The 23,419-nt window shown below is 43.2% G+C and overlaps 1 protein-coding gene across 1 annotated transcript; it reads left to right on the forward strand.

Annotated features, from left to right (window-relative positions):
* The first annotated feature begins 248 nt into the window (after positions 1-248).
* Positions 249-18,319, forward strand: LOC110514975 (SWI/SNF complex subunit SMARCC1). The gene is made up of 24 exons (XM_090209047.1): positions 249-2,180; positions 2,336-2,510; positions 2,689-2,758; positions 2,943-3,015; positions 5,183-5,258; positions 5,343-5,468; positions 5,618-5,703; positions 5,823-5,944; positions 6,028-6,087; positions 6,209-6,246; positions 6,368-6,480; positions 6,744-6,815; positions 6,928-7,041; positions 7,134-7,287; positions 7,637-7,807; positions 9,958-10,216; positions 10,298-10,372; positions 12,529-12,584; positions 12,712-12,844; positions 12,931-13,076; positions 14,385-14,519; positions 14,667-14,796; positions 14,879-14,965; positions 18,017-18,319. Exons 2-24 carry the CDS (start codon positions 2,385-2,387, stop codon positions 18,100-18,102), a joined length of 2,508 nt encoding a protein of 835 aa, XP_090065173.1. The 5' UTR covers positions 249-2,180; positions 2,336-2,384; the 3' UTR covers positions 18,103-18,319.
* The last annotated feature ends 5,100 nt before the right edge of the window (positions 18,320-23,419 follow it).

A 23,419-nucleotide genomic window follows, 5' to 3' on the forward strand; every position in this document is an offset into this window, starting at 1 on the left:
TTTGGACACCGATTATGGCTGATTACATTGCAATTGTGTCACATCTCTTGCATTCAGTGCAAGCAGAGTCAGGGTATATGTAGCAGTTTTGGCCTCTTGGCTCGTTGCCAACTGTGTGAAGACCATTTCTTCCTAACAAAGACTGTAATTAGTTTGCCAGAATTGTACATAGTTATGACATAACATTGAAGGTTGTGCAATGAAATATGGAACCGTTCCGTATTTTATCGTAAAGAATAAACTTTTTTTTTTTTTCGAAATTATAGTTTCCGGATTTGACCATATTAATGACCAAAGGCTTGAATTTCTGTGTGTTTATTATATTTAAGTATATGATTTGATAGAGCAGTCTGACTGAGTGGTGGTAGGCAGCAGCAGGCTCGTAAGGATTCATTCAAACAGCACTTTACTGCGTTTGCCAGCAGCTTTTGCCAGTGCTTGATTCACTGTTTATGACTTCAAGCCTACGAACTCCCGAGATTAGACTGGCAATACTATAGTGCCTATTAGAACATACAATAGTCAAATACAAATACAAATGGTATAGAGAGAAATAGTCGACACGTCATCATTCCTATAATAACTACAACCTAAAACTTCTTAACTGGGAATATTGAAGACTCATGTTAAAAGGAACCACCAGCTTTCATATGTTCTGATGTTCTGAGCAAGGAATTTAAACGTTACCTTTTTTACACTTGTACTTTCTTCTCCAACACTGTGTTTTTGCATTATTTAATCCAAATTGAATGTTTCATTATTTATTTGAGACTAAATTGATTTTATTTATGTATTATATTAACTTAAAATAATTGTTCATTGTTCATTCAGTACTGTAATTGTCATTATTTTATATGCTTTTTGGTCCTCCAATAATCGGTATTGGCGTTGAAAAATCATAGTCGGTCGGCCTCTAGTATGTACGTTATTGATGCACTTATTGATGAAGCTGGTGACGGATGTGGTATACTACTCAATTCCATCGGATTAACATATTATAGTCTGTGCAAGGAAAACAGTCCTGTAGCTTAGCATCTGCGTCATCTGACAACTTCCGTATTGAGCTGGTGCTTCCTGTTTTAATTTGAGCTTTGAAGCAGGAATCAGGAAGATAGAATTATGGTCAGATTTGCCAATTGGAGGGTGGGGGAGAGCTTTGTACGCGTCTTTGTGTGTGGAGTATAGGTGGTCTAGAGTTTAATTGAAAAATGTTCTCTTGTTGCACATGTAACATGCTGGTAGAAATGAGGTAAAACAGATTTATGTTTCCCTGCATTAAAGTCCCCGGCCACTAGGAGCGCTGCCTTTGGATGAGCATTTTATTGTTTGCTTATGGTTTTGTACAGCTCGTTTAGTGTGGTCTTAGTGCCAGCATTGGTTTGTGGTAGTAAATAGACAGCTACGAAAAATACAAATGAAACCTCTCTTGGTAAATAGTGTGGTCAACAGCTTATCATAAGATACTTTACCTCAGGCAGGCAAAAATTAAAGGCTTCCTTGATATTAGATTTTGTGCACCAGCTGTTATTCACAAATACACAGACCGCCACCCCTTGTCTTACCGGTGGCAGCTGTTTTTTCTTGCCGGTACACAGAAAACTCAGCCAGTTGTATGTTATCCATGTCGTCGTTCAGCCACGTCTCTGTGAAACATAAGAAATTACAGTTTTTAATGTCCCGTTGGTAGGATAGTCTTGAACGGAGCTCCTTCAGTTTATTCTCCAATTATTGCACGTTGGCCAATAGGACAAATGGTAGAGGAGGGTTACTCACTCACCGACAAATTCTCACAAGGCACCCGGACCTGCGTCCACTGTATCTACGTCTTCTCTTCACACGAATGACGGGGATTTGGGCCTTGTCGGGTATCTGGAGTAAATCCTTCGCGTCTGTATTAAAGGGGAGTAATCACTGTTCTGATGTACAGAAGCTCTTTTCAGTCATAAGAGACTATGGCAGAAACATTATGTACAAAAGAAGTTACAAATAACGCGGAAAAAACCACACAAAATAGAACAATTGGTTCGGAGCCCGTAAAACAGCACCCAACTCCGGCGCCATTATTGGTATGTTTGTGTGTGTGCTCCTCTCTAGTCTCAGTGCTTCCTGGACCTGCGCCCAGGAGGCGGGCTTTGCCACATCCTTGGCACTGCATACAAGTTCAAGACTGATCAGGGCTGGTGAGTGACAGATCTTATCCCCTATCACTTACCTCCTAGCCCCCATCCCCTGTCTCCTATCTCCTCCCTCTGACAGGGCTGGTGAGTGACACCTTTGGCAACGTCCTGTTTCGGGGCCTGCTTGGTAACCTGCATGGGTACTCTTCCTCCCCCAGGAGAAGGTTTGACCTACAGAACTCCTCCAGGACGGACCGAAACGTAGAGATGTTTACTATTCTGGAGAAGACCCTGGTCCAGAATAGCTGTCTGTCGAGGCCCGTCGTGTATGTGGACCAGGAGGTGGATCAGAACCTGAACAGCAGACTGGCTGACATCATCACCAAACACCAGGTGAGGGAGGGAGGGAGGGCAGCAAGAAGGGAAGATAGATGGAGAGCAGGGGGAGGAAGGAAGATTTATGTAATTCTGCCATGGGTGCTGTTGTTTTCTCTCTTGGGCTGTTATCTCTGTTGGGAAACGTAGTTCTTTGTCTCAACTGATGGGTAATGTAGTTCTTTGTCTGTCTCAGGGTTCGTTGACTGAGGACAGAACCCAAGCCTCTCACCACATCTACCCCCGTCCAGCTGTCACAGACCAAGGTCAATGTGTGTGTGTGTGTGTGGGGTCATCGCATAGAATTACATATTGTAACTAATTTAATAGGATCTTTGTGGGTCATAGCCTGTTGGCAGCTTTGATCCAAATTCACAGTTTTATGTAATTTTGTGAGTTCTGTTCTTAGTTTTTGACCGTTGGTGTGTGTTTGTGTGTTCTTATTTCCAGATTGGGAGTGGGTGCGCCCTGTTATGCGGAAGGACAACTATGTGTTGGTGCACTGGGGCAGGCACCCTGACAGGTAACACACACACACTAGGGTTGAATGGTGGGAACCCAGTTACCGAGATTTACCAGGATTTACCACTAATACCACTCCCTTTTCCAGGGTTAAATAACTGTGTGAAACTGGTAAACTATAATAAATTATTTATATGAAACCATTATTTTAATTGTAAAGATTTACATATTTTATTTTCAGCTGCAGAGTTTTAAAACAGCCTCACTCGAATATTGTTGCTTTAAATCAATGCACGCGCGAGCACTCTGTTTTTCTCTCTATCAACTCCAATCAGATTGCATCCAAAATAGATCATCCTGTTCTAGATTGATATATAGCTCTATATATATATATATATATATATATGTATGTCCTAGACTACCTGTTTCAGGTTATACATTCAATGCAGTATTAGCCTTATATTTAGCTAATTAATGATTGGTTATGCATAATAAGCTTCTAACTTATAGCCTCGGTCTCTTGGTGCAATACGCACGCACCTGTGCTCCGCTGGCCTCTCACCTTTAAAAAACTCAGCTCTTGGAATCCATGCAGGAAAAGCTTCCTACAATACCTTGCTGGACATCATTTCTTATACCAATAGACTATTTGAAGAGGGATGCAAGCTCTTGTTTGCTGAATGTTTTATACAGCAGCCAATAGAACTCACAGGTAGTTTGAAAGAAGAGCGAAGCGCTATGGTGGTAGGCTGTAGCAGTTATTTATTCAGACAAACAACCATTCCATCTTCCTGAAGAGAAGTGAAAGCCTTCTGCATCTAATTCTAGTCCTATATTATTCAAGGATGTCATTAGAATGATGAAGATGAGGACAACCAAACTTATTTCATTTAACTGTTGAAATGGAGGAAGGAATGAAGCAGCGATAGAGAAAGAAAGAGGTAGGCTAATAACATGGGGAAATGTTATCATAGGTATATATGTGTCAGCCTACTAATTATACAAATATTAAAATCAAATTCGCTAGCCTAAACTTGTAACTTTGTAGGCCGCATGTGCTGCACCAGAATCACATGTTCTCTCCCTGCTCTATCAGGGTTTGAACAATTCCAGTCCATATAATACAGTCCACAGTCAAAAAGATTAGCCTACTGGAGCGAGTTTAACTTATGTACCCAAGAGAGCATATAGCTAGGTACATCTATGGGCTTTTATGTTTTTCTGTTGTGCGTAATGTGCAGTAGCTTATATCATAGCTGTATTGGATAATGGCACGATCATGTGGGCTTGGTCATTTAAATGCCTTTTTAATATAGGGCTCATAAAATGTATGGCTCTAAATGTATTTAATGTTTGGCTCAGGTAGCATCAGGCTTGAATTTCCGATCAAAGCTCTAACCCTGGATTGTATACTGTCATGGTCAAAACATATTGATACAACAGTAGCTAAGATGGGGAGAAGTCTGTCCATAATAAAGCGCTGCTCTACCTTCTTAACAGCACTATCAACAAGGCAGGTCCTACAGGCCCTAGTTTTGCTGCACCTGGACCACTGTTCAGTCGTGTTGTCAAGTGCCACAAAGTGGGAATTTGCAGGAAAATTGCAGTTGGCTCAGAACAGGGCAGCCATGCATACCCCACAAGACATGCCACACGTCTCTTCACAGTCCCCAAGTCCAGAACAGACTATGGGAGGGGTACAGTACTACATGAAACTCTATTCCACATCAGGTAACTGATGCAGCAGTAGAATCAGATTTTAAGAGCAGGTAAAAACACACCTTATGGAACAACAGGGACTGTGAAGAGACACACACAAAGGTGCAGACACATGCATATGCACACATTGTGATATTGTTGTATGGTGGTATTGAACATTTTGTATTGTGGATATGTGGTGGTGTAATAATGTCACATTACGTATAAAACAGTACATCTTATAGGTGCCTTAATGTGTTTGGCCCCCAGGAAGAGTAGCTGCTGTGTGCATGGCAACAGCTAATGGGGATCCCTAAAAAATACAAATCTAATCCAGACATATGCCTATTTATATGCCTTATAATGCTTTTGAATGACACTTCCGGTTGGTGGAAAATACTGGGTTACATGTGAGAGAAGTGATTTATTCTCAGGATGGAACATGTTGTAAAATACCGTAAACATTTTCAACCCTAACACACAAACACACACCCTCCATAATCATGTGTATGACTGTTTGTTTCCTGTAGCTACGATAGCTGGCTGTCCTCCAGTGACGTAGAGGGAGAGGTACAGGAACCTCCACACACACACAGACCTTGGAGGGTAAGAAAACACACACACACACACACACACACACACACAGTTCTATGACTATTTCTCACAAGTGATGAATACGTGTGTGTACAGGTGCATGCAGGCTGGGTGTTGGATACGGAGGTGTATAATGAGTGGATGAATGAAGAAGACTACCTGGTAGATGACAGAAACGTTCCTCTCATCCTCCGCCGGAGAGTCCACGTCACAGACCAACAGGTGTGTGTGTATGTGTGAGATCCTGTGGCTCTGGGCTAGTTGTGTGCTTGTGTGTGTGTTGCTCTCCCTCCAATGTCTTTTTTTAACAGGCCTGTGTGAGCACTTTCTTAGTTGGTATGTCTGCCATCACTTGTCTCTTCCTCCACCAGGACCGTAAGTTTACTCCAGTGAAGAAGAGAAGACGTTCCCCCTCTCCTCCCTCTTCCGATGGCAAAAAGAAAGGAGGAAAGAAGAGGTGAGGTTTCTCTCTTCTTCCACCCCTAGCTCAATCTTGATGGAATTTTCATATTTGTTCCTTTTAACCCCTATTCTCTACCTATTGGCCCTCTCTATAACCCTGCCTTCCCTCCCTAGTGGTGGGTTTAAGAGGCGTGGGCCAAAGGAGGAAGAGGAAGACGTAGAGGAGGATCTGACTAAAGATATGGAGGATCCAACACCTGTCCCTAATATGGAAGAAATTATACTGCCTAAGAATGGTACACGTGTACACACACAGACACACAGACAGACAGACACACACACAGACAGATGTTTACTTGTTGTGTCTCTCTGTCTGCAGTGAACCCAAAGAAGGACAGTGAGAACACTCCTGTCAAAGGAGGGATGATGACCGACCTGGGTGAGTGAGAGAGGGGGTGTGTGTGTGTGTGTGTGTGTGTGTGTGTGTGTGTGTGTGTGTGTGTGTGTGTGTGTGTGTGTGTGATTATAACTCATTCTCCACTCGTCCCTCTTTTCTTCAGATGAAATTGAGGACGACTCTCTGCTTCCTGGTGGAAGGGTAACAATTCAATTAGAACTGCAAGAATTTTATTGAATTATCTAATTTTGATGAGGAATTTAGTGTGTCTGTACCCTACACACCGATATACCAATTATGTACTGTATGTGTGTGTGTGCAGGAGGATGAGGAGGGCAGAGAGGGGCTGCGTCTGTCAGATGGAGAAGACAACATCACAGAACAAACTCACCACATCATCGTCCCGTCCTACACCGCCTGGTTCAACTATAACTGGTTAGTACACACCCGTTATAGTTGTTTCCACCATAATTTGCAAATACATTCATAAAAAATCCTACAATGTGATTTTCTGGATTTTTCTTCTCTAATTTTGTCTGTCATAGTTGAAGTGTACCTATGATGACAATTACAGGCCTCTCATCTTTTTAAGTGGGAGAACTTGCACAATTGGTGGCTGACTAAATACTTTTTTGCCCCACTGTATATTCAAAATGAGTGTTGTCTGATTCTATCCTAACTTTGTGTACATGTTCCAGTATTCACCAGATCGAGAAACGAGCTCTTCCAGAGTTCTTTAACGGACAGAACAAGTCCAAATCTCCAGAGATGTGAGTAACAATTTCAGGTGTTTCTCAGGGTTCAGTGCTTGGGCCCCTGCTGTTTTCTTCAGACATGATTGTACCCCTTCAGAGACATAATGAACACAATGTGTGTGTGTAGATACCTGGCATATCGTAACTTCATGATTGACTCGTACCGGCTGAACCCCCAGGAGTACCTCAGCTCCACCTCCTGCAGACGGAACCTGACAGGAGATGTCTGCGCCGTCATGAGGTGTGCTATGAAGTTTAAACCACCACTTAATGTGTTTGTGTTGTGTAACAGTGTTTATTGTAACTGTGTGTGTATTGTAACTGTGTGTGTAGGGTCCATGCGTTGTTGGAGCAGTGGGGGTTAGTGAACTACCAGGTGGATGCAGAAAGCAGACCTCTCCCTATGGGACCCCCTCCCACCCCTCACTTCAACACACTGGCTGATACACCCTCAGGACTGGCCCCGCTGCAGCACAGACCACTACAGGTAACACACACACTTATGTTTTTTGGCTCCTGATTGGCGCAGCGGTCTAAGGCACTGCATCTCTGTGCAAGAGGCGTCACTACAGTCCATGGTTCGAATCCAGGCTATATCACATCCGTGATTGGGAGTCCCATAGGGCAGCACACAATTTGTTCTTTACTGACTTGCCTAGTTAAATAAAGGTAAAAAGAAAATAAATAAAATATGTATATATAATGAAACACTAACAGGGAAATTGAGGTACAAATTGACAGCCTGTATGCTTGTTTTGACCCTCTCAAATCTTTCCCTCTCCATCCCACTCCATCTCTCTCTCTTCCCCTCCATCCCTCACTCTCTCCCTATCCAGGTGTCGTCCTCCCAGCAGATGTTGTTCTTCCCTGAGAGAAGTGTAGAGAAGCCCTCAGACTCTCAGAACTTTGGCCTCAGAACAGACCTGTATGCCAGGAAACACCCCAAGAGTAAAGGAGCCAGTTCAGGGAGGGATTGGACAGAACAGGAGACCCTCCTACTGTTGGAGGTGAGCCAATCATCTCTCAGTTTATCTTCCCTCTACTCAGTGATGTAGTCAAGTCACTGGTCGGAGTCATCACTGGTCGAGTCTCGAAAATTGTGACTTGATTCCGGTTCAAGTCTGACTCCTGGACTCGAGTAATACAACACTGTCATATCAGAAAGATATTTTCCTCTTTCAGACACTACCTATTCTGGTCCCAGAATCCATTTCTCAACAATTAGACTGTCTAATTTTAATGTTTCTTTGGCAATGTAAAAAACAGAGGGTGAGGTACAAAACACTCCAACTGCCAAGGAATCAGGTGACCTAGGGTTACCAAACACTACGTGGTGCTACTGGGATACACAATCGCAACTAATGATTACTTGGATAAAACATTCATCTAGATGGCTCGAAAATAGTACAAATCTATGGTGATCAATACGCAACAGTAGTAAGACCTTTTCTGGGAAAGAAGATCAACAGTAAGAACCTGTAGTCCAATCATCTGCTCCAGATTAGGAGGAAGTACCACGCAGTCTCCATCAGCCTATGGCTCATCACCCCTAACTGGTATTGTATATCTTACTGACTTCGCCCCACTATCACTAGATTCAGGTTTTCAAAGGTGATCATTACTTCATTTGTACCCCAAGTCTATACACCACCCTCTTGGGGCGGCAGGGTAGCCTAGTGGTTAGAGCGTTGGACTAGTAACCGGAAGGTTGTGAGTTCAAACCCCCGAGCTGACAAGGTACAAATCTGTCGTTCTGCCCCTGAACAGGCAGTTAACCCACTGTTCCCAGGCCGTCATTGAAAATAAGAATTTGTTCTTAACTGACTTGCCTGGTTAAATAAATAGAAAAACACCTAATCAATACTCATAAAAGGACAACTGGTAGTAAACCAATAACACAGCTATAACAATCTATTGCTCTCATGACATAGAATAATACTATGCAAACTAAGTGCAAATGGGAATCTGAATCTGAGAACATTGAAAATGATTATTATTACACACTCATTCATATGGAAAGAGTATCAATGGAATATCATTAGTAGGTCCATTCTATCTCGAGACAGAATGGTGAAGACCAGAAACAACCAATGAATGCTGGAGAAAATGTGGGGAATTGTCGACCTACATCGTTTTTTGATCTTGTCATAGAATAATGAAATTCTGGAATGGTGTTTTCGTCTGTAAACAATGTATTCAAATGTTTCCTGGCAAAGAATCAAAAACGTGCCATAGTTAGTTATCCCTGAACGGTTTCAAAACCTATTAAATATACTCTTGTCTGCTTCAAAGAAATGTATTACAGCACATTGGTTAAATAAGGACATTCCTACTATGGAAGAATGGACTTGTAGAGTGAAAGAAATGTGTTTAATGGAGAAGATCACCCATAAAATTAAACTGCAAACATATATGTGAAAAAAGAACAGATCCTGTAGACAACTCATTAGTCTCAAGCAACCAACCATATGATCATTTGATTGATTGATTTTTAAAAAATATTGTATTTCCTTTAGTTGTTTAATTGTATAGTTATTTGGTTTGCTGTGTACTTGCCTGTATCTCAGAAAACCAGATCCTTAATGAGAACCACCATATTTACTTCACAAACAATAATTATACTAGTTGACTACACAGTACTGATACGCCGCAATGGTTGGAAACGGGTAGGGGATGGCTCAGGGTAGTTGAGGTGCTGGATCATAATGATGATGATGCTGATAATGTTGTTTCCACTACCTCTATTTTATTATTTATTTAACTAGGCAAGTCAGTTAAGAACAAATTCTTATTTACAATGACGGCCTACCAGAAGGCCTCCTGCGAGGACGGGGGTCTGGGATTAAAATAAATAAATAAATACAATATAAATATAGGACAAAACACATCACGACAAGAGAGAAGACTACATAAAGAGAGACCTAAGACAACAACATAGCAAGGCAGCAACACATGACAACACAGCATGGTAGCAACACAACATAACAGCAACTGATGAATTGCTGTACTGTAAACCTATGCTTGAAAAAAAAAATTGGTACTTATATTTGTATTAGTTATCTGGCCAATAACCTTCTTTTCTCCCTCATGCCTCTCTCTCTTATCATCCTATTTCTCTTCTTCCCCTATCTCTCTTCTCTCTCCCCCTCCATCCCAGGCGTTAGAGGTCTATAGAGACGACTGGAACAAGGTGTCAGAACACGTGGGGTCTCGTACCCAGGACGAGTGCATCCTCCACTTCCTGCGCCTGCCAATAGAAGACCCTTATCTGGAGGACTCCGCCTCCTCTCTTGGCCCATTGGCCTACCAGCCCGTTCCTTTCAGCCAATCAGAGAATCCGGTGATGAGCACCGTGGCGTTCTTGGCGTCCGTGGTTGATCCCCGAGTTGCCTCCGCCGCCGCCAAGGCTGCTTTGGGTACGTACGTGTGTGTGGGTGCATGTGTGTGAGAGAGGGAGAGAGAGCGTTTGTGTTAACCCGGTCTCTATCTCTCTGTAGAGGAGTTTTGTCGTGTGCGTGAGGAAGCTGACAAGGTTCTGGAGTTCCCTGCACTCAATGAGGCTGAGAAGGCAGGTAGGAGTCTGAAACACGGCAGATATACAGTACCAGTCAAACGTTTGGACACACCAACTCATTGAAGGGTTTTTCTTAATTTGACTATTTTCTACATTGAAGACATCAAAACTAAATAACCCACATCAAAATAACCCACATGGAATCATGTAGTAACCACAAAAGTGTTGAACAAATCAAATATATTTTATATTTGAGATTCTTCAAAGTAGCCACCCTTTGCCTTGATGACCGCTTTGCACACTCTTGGCATTCTCTCTACCAGCTTCACCTGGAACACTTTTCCAACAGTCTTCAAGGACTTCCCACATATGCTGAGCACTTGTTGGCTGTTTTTCCTTCACTCTGTGGTCCAACTCATCCCAAACCATTTCAATTGGGTTGAGGTTGAGTGATTGTGGAGGCCAGGTCATCTGATGCATCACTCTCCTTGGTCAAATAGCCCTTACACAGCCTGGAGGTGTGTTGGGTCATTGTCCTGTTGAAAAACAAATGATAGTCCCACTAAGAGCAAACCAGATGGGATGGCATGTCGCTGCAGAATGCTGTGGTAGCCATGCTGGTTAAGTGTGCCTTGAATTCTAAATAGATCACTGACAGTGTCACCAGCAAAGCACCATCACACCTCCATGTTTTACGGTGGGAACCACACATGCAGAGATCATCCGTTCGCCTACTCTGCGTCTCACAAAGTCCGGCAGTGGGAACCAAAAATCTCAAATTTGGACTCATCAGACCAAAGGACAGATTTCCACCAGGTCTAATGTCCATTGCTCGTGTTTTTTGGCCCAAGCAAGTCTCTTCTTACTGGTGTCCTTCAGTAGTGGTTTCCTTGCAGCAATTTGACCATGAAGGCCTGATTCACAGTCTCCTCTGTACAGTTGATGTATCTGTTACTTGAACTCTGAAGCATTTATTTGGGCTGCAATTTCTGAGGCTGGTAACTCTAATGAATGTATCCTCTGCAGCAGAGGTAACTCTGGGTCTTCCTTTCCTGTGGTGGTCCTCATGAGAGCCAGTTAACTCTAATAAACGTATCCTCTGCAGCAGAGGTAACTCTGGGTCTTCCTTTCCTGTGGTGGTCCTCATGAGAGCCAGTTAACTCTAATAAACGTATCCTCTGCAGCAGAGGTAACTCTGGGTCTTCCTTTCCTGTGGCGGTCCTCATGAGAGCCAGTTAACTCTAATAAACGTATCCTCTGCAGCAGAGGTAACTCTGGGTCTTCCTTTCCTGTGGCGGTCCTCATGAGAGCCAGTTAACTCTAATAAACGTATCCTCTGCAGCAGAGGTAACTCTGGGTCTTCCTTTCCTGTGGCGGTCCTCATGAGAGCCAGTTAACTCTAATAAACGTATCCTCTGCAGCAGAGGTAACTCTGGGTCTTCCTTTCCTGTGGCGGTCCTCATGAGAGCCAGTTAACTCTAATAAACGTATCCTCTGCAGCAGAGGTAACTCTGGGTGTTCCTTTCCTGTGGTGGTCCTCATGAGAGCCAGTTTCATCATAGCTTTTGATGGTTTTTGCGACTGCACACGTTTTCTGTATTGACTGACCTTCATGTTTTAATGTAATGATGGACTGTTGTTTTCTCTTTGCTTATTTGGGCTGTTCTTGCTATAATATGAACTTGGTCTTTAACCAAATAGGGCTGGCTTCTGTATCCCCCCCTATCTTGTCACAACACAACTGATTGGCTCAAATGCATTAAGAAGGAAAGAAATTCCACAAATTAACTTTTAACAAGGCACACCTGTTAATTGAAATGCATTCTGGGGTGACTACCTCATGAAGGTGGTTGAGAGAATGCCAAGAGTTTGCAAAGGGTGGCTACTTTGAAGAATATCAAATATATTTTGATTTGTTTAAACATTTTTGGTTACTACATGATTCCTTCCAATGTGTTATTTCGTAGTATTGATATCTTCACTAGTATTGTGCAATGTAGAAAATAGTAAAAATAAAGAAAAAACCCTGGAATGATTAGGTGTCTCCAAACTTTTGACTGGTACTGTACATATTACTCCTCAACCCTCAAACACTGCAGTAGAGAATCCTTCCATCACACTTTCTCTCTCTAGGCCATCATTGTAAATGAGAATTTGTTCTTAACTGACTTGCCTAGTTAAATAAACTCTATCCCTCCCTCTCCTTCCCTGTAGATGTGATGGATGGTGAGAAGATGGAGACTGACTCTGGCTCCCAGCAGTCTCTGCAGGTGAGACTGGAAGTGACCTGTGGGGTCAGAGGAAGTGAGACAGGAATTTACACTCTGGTGTTTCTGAGAATCTGATTGTCAGTGGGTGATGATTGTGTGTGTGTGTGTGTGTGTGTGTGTGTTCCAGGCGGATAGACAGACTGTTCTAGAGCCCAGTGGAGGAGAGAGGTCAGTGGAGGGAGAACGAGTTAAGAGAGAGAATGCTGAAATGACAGTCACAGAGGAAAGAGACTGCGATAGCGGAGGGAACCACGAGACAGGTGTGTGTGTGTGTCTAATTTATATTTTTACAGACAAGATGGTGTGTAATAATGTAAGTTCTAGATGATCTCCTTCTCCCTTTTAGACCGAGGGGAGAAGGATGAGATTGCTGGACGATGGAGGGAAGTAGAGCAGGATGAAGGGAGGAGACTAGCAGAGCTGGAGTTGGTAGATGGGACCGTTACCACGGCAGCAGCTGCTGCTCTCGGTGCCGCCGCTACTAAGGCCAAGGTAAGCCCCACCCACAACCCTCAAACCACCCTATCGCTGCTCACTTACCCCACCCATCAGCCAATCCCTGTCTACTGTCCATTAAACTGGCCTATCCCCTACTTTTTTCTTTCTACTGGCCTGTCACAACATAACTTATGACCAAGCCAATCAACCACACCACACCACACTCTCTCTCCCCTTTTATGTGATCATATTTTTTGGAAAAGTTTAAACTTATTTGGTAACTCACACACTGAGTTTCCCAAACAACAGGAACACCTTCCTAATATTGAGTTACACCCCCTCTCTTTTACCCTCAGAACAGCATCAATTCGTTGGGGCATAGACTCTACAAGGTGTCCAAAGTATCCACAGGGATGCTGGCCCATGTTGACTCCAATGCTTCCCACAGTTGTCAAGTTGGCTGGATGTCATTTGGGTGGTGGACCATTCTTAATACACATTGGAAACTGTTGAGTGTGAAAAACTGTAGAAGGAATTCTAAATTCCTCTGTTTTAATTCCCAATCAAAATTAAACACTCTGTCAATGCATTCGAAGGGTTTGTAAGACCCTATATTTTATAAGAATGGACAGAGCCCCGGTATTAAAAGTCAGGTAACAGCCTTTAATTCAAGAGAGTACTACCTTCATACACATTTTACCACAGGTTATAAACTGAAAATGACGTCAGCGTTTTCTAAATGTTCCGTCTCTTCTTGACACTGGTAGAGAGGCCCTATAGTTCGAGCCTTCCCTCCTCGCCTAAAGCCAAGGTCAATCAGTGTAGATAAGCATTCTAGACAGTCTGGAGATAGTTCATTCATTTGTACCAATGAACAGACTGCCCCGTTCAAAGGCACTTTAATATTTTGTCTTACCCATTCACCCACTGAATGGCACACATACACAATCCAGTTCTCCATTGGCTCAAGGCTTAGTCTTTTTTACCCTCTCTCCTGAGTGGTCTAAGGCACTGATTCTCCGTGCTATAGGCGTCACTACAGACACCCTGGTTCAAATCCAGGCTGTATCACAACCGGCCGTGATTGGGAGTTCCATAGGGCGGAGCACAATTGGCCCAGCGTCGTCCATGATTGGCCGGTGTTGGTCGTCATTGTAAATACGAATTTGTTCTTAACTGACTTGCCTAGTTAAATTTAAAACACCTACACTGATTTTTGAAGTGTATTTAACAAGTGATATCAATAAGGGGTCATTGCTTTCACCTGGATTTACCTGGTCAGTCTGTGATGGAAATACATGTTTTGTATTTTGTGTACAGCAAATAGATACAGTAATTCTCTCTCTTGCCCTCTCTCTCTAGCACCTAGCAGCAGTAGAGGAGAGGAAGATCAAGTCTCTGGTGGCTCTGTTGGTGGAGACTCAGATGAAGAAGCTGGAGATCAAACTGAGACACTTTGAGGAGCTGGAGACCATCATGGACCGAGAGAAAGAGGCTGTGAGTATACAGATCTACATCTAGCCAATTGGGCTCTAGTTTGGGGGAGCTACTAAACATGACTTTGGGTATTTCATAATGGTTCCTTATAAATGTAACATGTATCTGTGTCCCTCTTTCCCTGCCCCTCTCTCACTGTGTGTGTAGTTGGAGCAACAGCGTCAGCAGCTGTTGTCAGAGCGACAGAGTTTCCACTCTGAGCAGCTGAAACATGCAGAGATGAAGATTCTACAGCAGAGAGAGCAGCAAGCACCATACACTCCACAACAACACACAGGTCTGTACTCGCGCAAACACACACGTTGTGTGTGTGAATGTCATGGTAAATATGTAACATCCGTCTCTCACCTCTCCTTTAGGCCAGTCCATGCCCAGCCAGATGACGTCTACTGGGGGAAACCCTCTCACCATGGCCCCCCGACACCCTGGAGCTCCCAACGGCATGTGTGAGTACCCTCACCCCACACTGCCCCTTACCTCTAGAAAATGTTCACAAAAAATGTACCCATAATTTTAACATATTGATGGTGTTTGACTTTTTCTACATTTTGTTACGTTGCAGCCTTATTCTAAAATGTATTACATTGTTTTTTTCCCTCCCTCAATCTACACACAATACCCCATTATCAAAAAGTTAAAAACAGGTTTTTATACATTTCTGCAAATGTAAACATTTTTTTAAAATCACATTTACATAACTATTCAGACCCTTTACTCAGTACTTTGTTGAAGCACTTTTGGCAGCGATTTACAGCCTCAAATCTTCTTGGGTATGATGCCACAAGCTTGGCACACCTGTATTTGGGGAGTTTCTCCCACTCTTCTCTACAGATCATCTCAAGCTCTGTCAGGTTGAATGGGGAGCGTTGCTACACAGCTATTTTCAGGTTTCTCCAGAGATGTTCGATTGGGTTCAAGTCCGGGCGCTGGCTGGACCCCGCAAGGCTATTCAGAGACTTGTCCTGAAGCTACTTCTGCGTTGTCTTGGCTGTGTGCTTAGGGTTGTTGTCCTGTTGGAAGGTGAACCTTCGCCCCAGTCTGAGGTCCTGAGTGCCCTGGAGCAGTTTCTCATCAAGGATCTCTCTGTACTTTGCTCTGTTCAACCTCCCAGTCCATGCCGCTGAAAAACATCTCCACCGCATGATGCTGCCACCATGCTTCACTGTAGGCATGGTGCCAGGTTTCCTCCAGACTTGGCATTCAGGCCAGATTTCAATATTGGTTTCATCAGACTAGAGAATCTTGTTTCTCATGGTCTGAGAGTCCTTTAGGTGCCTTTTGGCAAACTCCAAAACCATAACCAACTGTTATGTGACTTTTACTGAGGAGTTGCTACCGTAAGGCCACTCTACCATCAAGGCCTGATTGGTGGAGTGCTGCAGAGATTGTTGTCCTTCTGGAATGTTCTGCCATCTCCACAGAGGAACTCTGGAGCTCTGTCAGTAACCATTCTTGGTTACTTCCCTGACCAAGGCGCTTCTCCCCCGATTGCTCAGCTTGGCCGTGTGGCCAGCTCTAGGAAGAGTCTTGGTGGTTTCAAACTTCTTCCAGTTAAGAATGATGGAGGTCACTGTGTTCTTGGGGACATACAATGCTGCACAAATGTTTTGGTACCCTTCCCCAGATATTTATCTCGACACAATCCTGTCTCGGAGCTCTATGGACAATTCCTTCAATCTCATGGCTTTGACATGCACTGTTAACTGTCAGGATGTTATATAGACAGCTGTGTGCCTTTCCAAATCATGTCCAAACAATTCAATATACCACAGGTGAACTTCAATCAATTTGTAAAAACATCTCAGGGATGGTCAATGGAAACAGAATGCACCTGAGCTCAATTTCGAGTCTCAGAGCAAAGGTTCAGAATACTCAAATCAAATCAAAGTTTATTTGTTACGTGTGCCGAATACAACAGTGAAATGCTTACTTACAGGCTCTAACCAATGGTGTGGGAAAAAAGGTGTGTGTGTGTGGGTAAGTAAAGAAATAAAACAACAGTAAAAAGACATTTGAAAAAGAGTAGAAAAGCTATATACAGACACCTGTTAGTCAGGCATTGAGGTAGTATGTACATGTAGGTATCTTTAAAGTGACTATGCATATATGATGAACAGAGAGTAGCAGAAGCATAAAAAGAGGGGTTGGCGGGTGGTGGGACACAATGCAGATAGCCCGGTTAGCCAATGTGCGGGAGCACTGGTTGGTCCGGCCAATTTAGGTAGTATGTACATGAACGTATAGTTAAAGTGACTGTGCATATGTGATGAACAGAGACTAGCAGCAGCATAAAAGAGGGGTTGGGGGGGGGGCACACAATGCAAATAGTCCGGGTAGCCGTTTGATTACCTGTTCAGGAGTCTCATGGCTTGGGGGGTAAAAACTGTTGAGAAGCCTTTTTGTCCTAGACTTGGCACTCCGGTACCGCTTGCCATGCAGTAGTAGAGAGAAGAAGTCTATGACTGGGGTGGCTGGGGTCTTTGACAATTTCTAGGGCCTTCCTTTGACACCACCTGGTGTAGAGGTCCTGGATGGCAGGCAGCTTTGCTCCAGTGATGTACGCACTACCCTCTGAAGTGCCTTGTGGTTGGAGGCCAAGCAATTGCCGTACCAGGCAGTGATGCAACCAATGCTCTCAATGTTGCAGCTGTAGAACCTTTTGAGGATCTCAGGACCCATGCCAAATCTTTTTAGTTTCCTGAGAGGGGAGTGGCTTTGTCGTGCCCTCTTCACGACTGTCTTGGTGTGTTTGGACTTATTTACATAAGGTATTTCTGTGTTTTATTTGTAAAAAAAATTGCTACAATTTCTAAAAACCTGTTTTTGCTTTGTCATTATGGGATATTGTTTGACGAAGAAAATTAGTTTTAATCGATTTTAGAATAAAGGCTGTAACGCAACACAATGTGGAAAGGGGACAGGGTCTGGATACTTTCCGAATGCACTGTATGTTGACGGAAGTTGAAGATTGAAGTTTGGGGAGGTGTATCTGCCACAGCCAAAAGTTGGTCATTGTTGTTGTTTTCCAAAAGGAAGCCCCAAATCAACATAGCTGCCATTGTTTTATTAAAGTTTCTTATTAATAAGATCAAAATAAACTTGTCTCTACCACCTGTATCACACACTCACGAACTGAAAACATTTGTACAATTCATTGGTTAGAAAGGTTTCAAATATAACATTCATTTGTATCCACTGTCTTTTAAATCTCAGCAAAGTTGGTTCCTGTTTCAGTCATGGCTTTGGTCACGTTCGCGTGGTCAATCAAAAACACCTTAATTGACTATAGTGCCTTCCACAATGCAAGCAATGGCCTTTGAGCGCATGGATTTTACGAAGTTCATGCAGTTGATATGTAGGTGCAAGTCGGACAATTTTTTTATCCCTATAATGCCACCCACTTTTTAAAAGGTGGTGACCAACGCTGGTAACTAACTGCATGAAACTGATCCGCTGGAACGTGCCCGCTCATGTAGTTTCTTCTTCTCTTCTGTCAGACCCACCACCACAGCCTGATGGGATAGCTCCGACCCAGCCTGGTCCTCCAAGCACAGCCATACACAGCCGGGGAGCAGAAACATGAGACCACACCTTGACCCCAGTCACCTTATGAATACACACAGTACATATTTTGGATCCACAGTAAGAAACAGTCAAGGAATCTAATCTTCACATTGGACAGGTCCTCATGTGACTGTCATTTTAATGTCATTCAACCATTGTTACACACACTTGCTGTATGCTTTATTGACCAGTGCTGAAGAGTATACGCAAATCATTGTGTTTTATATGAAACTGTCGATCTGTGTACGTGTCCTTTTTTTTGTGTGTGTGTGTGTGTGTGTGTGTGTGTGTGTGTGTGTGTGTGTTTAGAGTTCAATGATGTTGGACGTGATACTCTATTTTACAGGACATTGACATCACACAGATACAGTACTGGATACTGACCAACAAGTATAAAATAATTACAGCACCATACTCTAGCTGAAACATTGGAACTTAATGGTACTAGTGGCTAATTTGGGAGAATATCAGTCGTCATCTTGAGTTTGATGGTGAGTGTTTTAGAGGAAAAGTATTATAGGTTGTTTAGACAGATTATTTCACTGTATCACAATTCCAGTGGGTCAGAAGTTTACATACACTAAGTTGACTGTGCCTTTAAACAGCTTGGAAAATGGCAGAAAATTACGTCATAGCTTTAGAAGCTTCTGATAGGCTAACTGACAATTTGAGTCAATTGGAGGTGTGGATGTATTTCAAGGCCTACCTTCAAACTCAGTGCCTCTTTGCTTGACATCATGTGAAAATCAGAAGAAATTAGCCAAGACCTCTGAAAAAAAATTGTAGGCCTCCACAAATCTTGTTCATCTTTGGGCGCAATTTCCAAATGCCTGAAGGTACCACGTTCATCTGTCCAAGTACGCAAGTATAAACCCCATGGGACCACGCAGTCGTCATACCGCTCAGGAAGGAGACTGTTCTGTCTGCTAGAGATGAACGTACTTTGGTGCAAAAAGTGCAAATCAATCCCAGAACAACAGCAAAGGACCTTGTGAAGATGCTGGAGGAATAGGCTACAAAAGTATCTATATCCACAGTAAAACGAGTCCTATATTGACATAACCTGAAAGGCCGCTCAGCAAGGAAGAAGCCACTGCTCCAAAACCGCCATAAAAAAAGCCAGACTACTGCACATGTGGACAAAACGCTAATGTCCAAAAAGTAAACTTTGGAACAATATTTCTAACATTTGAATGTGAGAAATGGTCAGTGGGCAGATGTAGTCATATTGGTTTTCATTTTGTGATATTATTAAAAACTATCAACAAATACTTTAACTTAAGAATGATACCCCCTTTATCTGTCAAGTTGTCTGTGTGATATGAAAATGGATGAAACTATTTTTGTTAAGATAAGAATGTCATTTTAGGAGTCATAAGAGAACTTCTAATCATGCCCCGAATGAGGTCAGAAGTGTCAGTGTGATGGACTGCCCTTTCCAACTAGAGTGCTTAAAAGGACTAGCTAAGAATTAATATATTAGACCAGAAAAGGTTGGAGCGTTCGCTGTTGGAAATGGAAATGGTTGAAACTCTGAACCTCGAAACGATGTGAAGAAATAAACTCACCTTCCTTTAGACCAGAGAGACAAAGAGCTGGAACTCATGTCCACAACTAAGGACATTGTGACCTCTGGTGGACAATCAGAGCCTTACGCCCATAAGAGAGCCCACCGAAACAAAATTCCGAGGGGGCTTGGTTCTAACCGAGATAGACGAACGAAGGCATTCAACATGTAAATACATCCATTATTTTCTTACCCCAAAACAGGTGGTAGTTCATTTGCAAGGTATATGATTGTGAAACTAGTTATAGAATGAATCCACGATAAATGTCCCTTTTTCCTCTATTTTCCACTTCTCCATCAAAGATGTAACAAGCCATCATATCTTGTCAGTCAACTAGGGACCCTTGTCTCATGTAAGTGTGTATTCTGGAATTATTTAGTAAATCTGCGTGAACGTGCCTTAGGCATGTTGAAAGGAAGCATGAGGACTGCAGATGTGGCCAGGGCAATAAATTGCCATGTCCGTACTGTGAGACGCCTAAGACAGCACTACAGGAAGACAGGACAGACAGCTGATCATCCTCGCAGTGGCAGACCACATGTAACAACACCTGCACAGGATCAGTACATCCAAACATCACACCTGCGGGACAGGTACAGGATGACAACAACTGCCAGAGTTACATCAGGAACACACAATCCCTCCATCAGTGCTCAGACTGTCCGCAATAGGCTGAGAGAGGCTGGACTGAGGGCTTGTAGGCCTGTTGTAAGGCAGGTCCTCACCAGACATCACCAGCAACAACGTCGCCTATGGGCACAAACCCACCGTCGCTGGACCAGACAGGACTGGCAAAAAGTGCTCTTCACTGACGAGTTGCGGTTTTGTCTCAACAGGGGTGATGGTCGGATTTGCGTTTATTGTTGAAGGAATGAGCGTTACACCAAGGCCTGTACTCTGGAGCGGGATCGATTTGGAGGTGGAGGGTCCGTCGTGGTCTTGGGCGGTGTATCACAGCATCATCGGACTGAGCTTGTTGTCATTGCAGGCAATCTCAATGCTGTGCATTACAGGGAAGACATCCTCCTCCCTCATGTTGTACCCCTCCTGCAGGCTCATCATGACATGACCCTCCAGCATGACAGTGCTACCAGCCATACTGCTTGTTCTGTGCGTGATTTCCTGCAAGACAGGAATGTCAGTGTTCTGCCATGGCCAGCGAAGAGCTCGGATCTCAATCCCATTGAGCACATCTGGGACCTGTTGGATCGGAGGGTGAGGGCTGGGGCCATTACCCCAAGAAATGTCAGAGAACTTGTAGGTGCCTTGGTGGAAGAGTGGGTTAACATCTCACAGCAAGAACTGGAAAATCTGATGCAGTCCATGAGGAGGAGATGCACTGCAGTATTTAATGCAGCTGGTGGCCAAACCAGATACTGACTGTTACTGTTGATTTTTGAACCCCCTTTGTTCAGGGACACACTGTTCCATTTCTGTTAGTCACATGTCTGTGGAACTTGTTCAGTTTGTGTCTCAGTTGTTGAATCTTGTTATGTTCATACAAATATGTACACATGTTAAGTTTGCTGAAAATAAACACAGTTGACAGTGAGAGGGCGTTTCTTTTTTAGTTCATATAATTTGCTTAGGTGGAGCTGTCAAGAAAGTATGAGTATGCTTTGCACTCTATTAGATGTTCTGGGAATGTTTTGGTTTTTCTTCCTCATACTCTCGTCTCTTTGTTCAGGCTTGTTTGGTAGAGAATGCTGGTCTGTTGGGGAGCTGTAAGTGCAGGGAGAAGCTAGGTCCAGAGCTAGTTTGGGGGCATGAGTCTGAGGCATAATCTGAGGATTGGAAGCCAAATTGGTGTTTGGGGATGTCACCATGCAGTTAAACGGGTGGAGGTGGCTGTGGTCCTGGCCGGATGGGCAGCCATAGTCAATTGACCAGCGGGAGAAGTAGTTTAGTGGAGGAACTGAAAAATATAGAACCAGTCAAAAGTTGACACCTAAACATTCAAGGGTTTTTATTTTTTTACCTTTTTCTATGTTGTAGAATAGTGAAGACATCAAAACAATGAAATAGCACATTGAATCAAGTAGTAACCCAAAAACATTATATTCTTCAAAATAGCCACCCATTGCCTTGACAGCTTCGCACACTCTTGGCATTCTCTCAACCAGCTTCATGGGGTAGTCACCTGGAATGCATTTCAATTAACAGGTGTGTCTTGTTCAAAGTTAATTTGTGGAATTTCTTTCCTTAATGTATTTGAGCTAATCAGTTGTGTTGTGACAAGGTATGGATGGTAAACAGAAGAGAGCCCTATTTGGTAAAATACCAAAGTCCATATTCTGGCAAGAACAGTTCAAATAAGCAAGGAAATGACAGTCCATCATTCCCTTGAGACATGGTCAGTCAAGCCGGAAAATTAAGAACTTGTGCAGTTGCAAAAACTATCAAGTGCTATGATGAAACTGCCTCTCATGAGGACCACCACAGGAAAGGAAGACAGTTACCTCTGCTGCAGAGGATAAGTTCATTAGAGTTAACTGCACCTCAGATTGCAGCCCTAATAAATGCTTCAGAGTTAAGGTAACAGACACATCAACTGTTCAGAGGATACTGAGTCAGGCCTTGATGGTCGAATTGTTGCAAAGAAACCACTACTAAAGGACACCAATAATAAGAGGAGACTTGATTGGGCCAAGAAACACGAGCAATGAGAACGGTGGAGATCTGTCCTTTGGTCTGATCAGTCCAAATGTGCCATTTTTGGTTCCAACCCCCATGTCTTTTTGAGACGCAGAATAGGTGAACGGATGATCTCCGCATGGGCAGTTCCCACAATGAAGCATGGAGGTGTGGGGGTGCTTTGATGTTGACACCAATTTTTTGGGTTTGAATTCAAGGCACACTTAACCAGCATATAAGGGCTATTTGACAAAGAAGAGTGATAGAGTGCTGCATCAGATGACCTGGCCCTCACAATCCCCTTACCTCAACCCAATTGAGATGGTTTGGGATGAGTTGGACCGCCGAGTGAACGAAAAGCTGCCAACAAGTGCTCTGCATATGTGGGAACTCCTTTAAGACTGGTGAAGCTGGTTGAGAGAATGCCAAGAGTGTGCAAAGCTATCAAGGCAAAGGCTACTTTGAAGAATCTAAAATAAACAAAATCAAATAAAACACTTTTGGTTACTAAAATGATCTTAAACAAATGGAACTTGATCAGTGGAGGCTGCTGAGGAGAGGATGGCTCATGGCTGGAACGGAGCAAATGAAATGGCATCAAAACAGGTGGAAACCATGTGGAAACCATGTGTGTGATGTGTTTGATACCATTCCACTGATTCCGGTCCAGCCATTACCACAAGCCTGTCCCCCCCCAATTAAGGCGACACCGACCTCCTGTGATATTGATATCACTCAAATGTTTTCCTTCTAAACAGCCACAAGCTTTGCAGTTATACATGGTGAACATTCAGGTCATGACTCCTGTTATGCCTGCTGCAACAACAAGATAACTATACGTCTGCTTAGGTGGAGCTGTCAAGAAAGTATGAGGATGTTTTGCACTCTTTATTAGATGTGTTCTGGAAATGGTTTGTGCGCATGTTTTGTTTTTTCTTCCTCATACTCTCATCTCTTTGTTCACGCTTGTTTGGTAGTTTCTGTCCAACTCTGTCATGTGAGGATATACAAACTAACAATAGGTCACTGAGAGCAAACTGAGGACAAAAGCAGAAACATTCTTTACCTGTGATCACGTTGTCGTAAAGGCACACACCACAATTTATGTTCAACACGTTTTTCAATTTAAACAAA

The sequence above is a fragment of the Oncorhynchus mykiss genome, chromosome 18, assembly GCF_057628025.1.
Source record: "Oncorhynchus mykiss isolate SJ-2025 chromosome 18, ASM5762802v1, whole genome shotgun sequence".
Taxonomy (NCBI): Eukaryota; Metazoa; Chordata; class Actinopteri; order Salmoniformes; family Salmonidae; genus Oncorhynchus; species Oncorhynchus mykiss.

Bases quoted from the DNA above. Each gene is read 5' to 3' on its own strand.
- LOC110514975 (XM_090209047.1), top strand. From the start codon at position 2,385: ATGTTTACTATTCTGGAGAAGACCCTGGTCCAGAATAGCTGTCTGTCG. The intron at 6,816-6,927 runs GTGAGTAACAAT...GTGTGTGTGTAG, and splicing joins AAGTCCAAATCTCCAGAGAT to ATACCTGGCATATCGTAACT. The intron at 10,373-12,528 runs GTAGGAGTCTGA...CCTTCCCTGTAG, and splicing joins CAATGAGGCTGAGAAGGCAG to ATGTGATGGATGGTGAGAAG.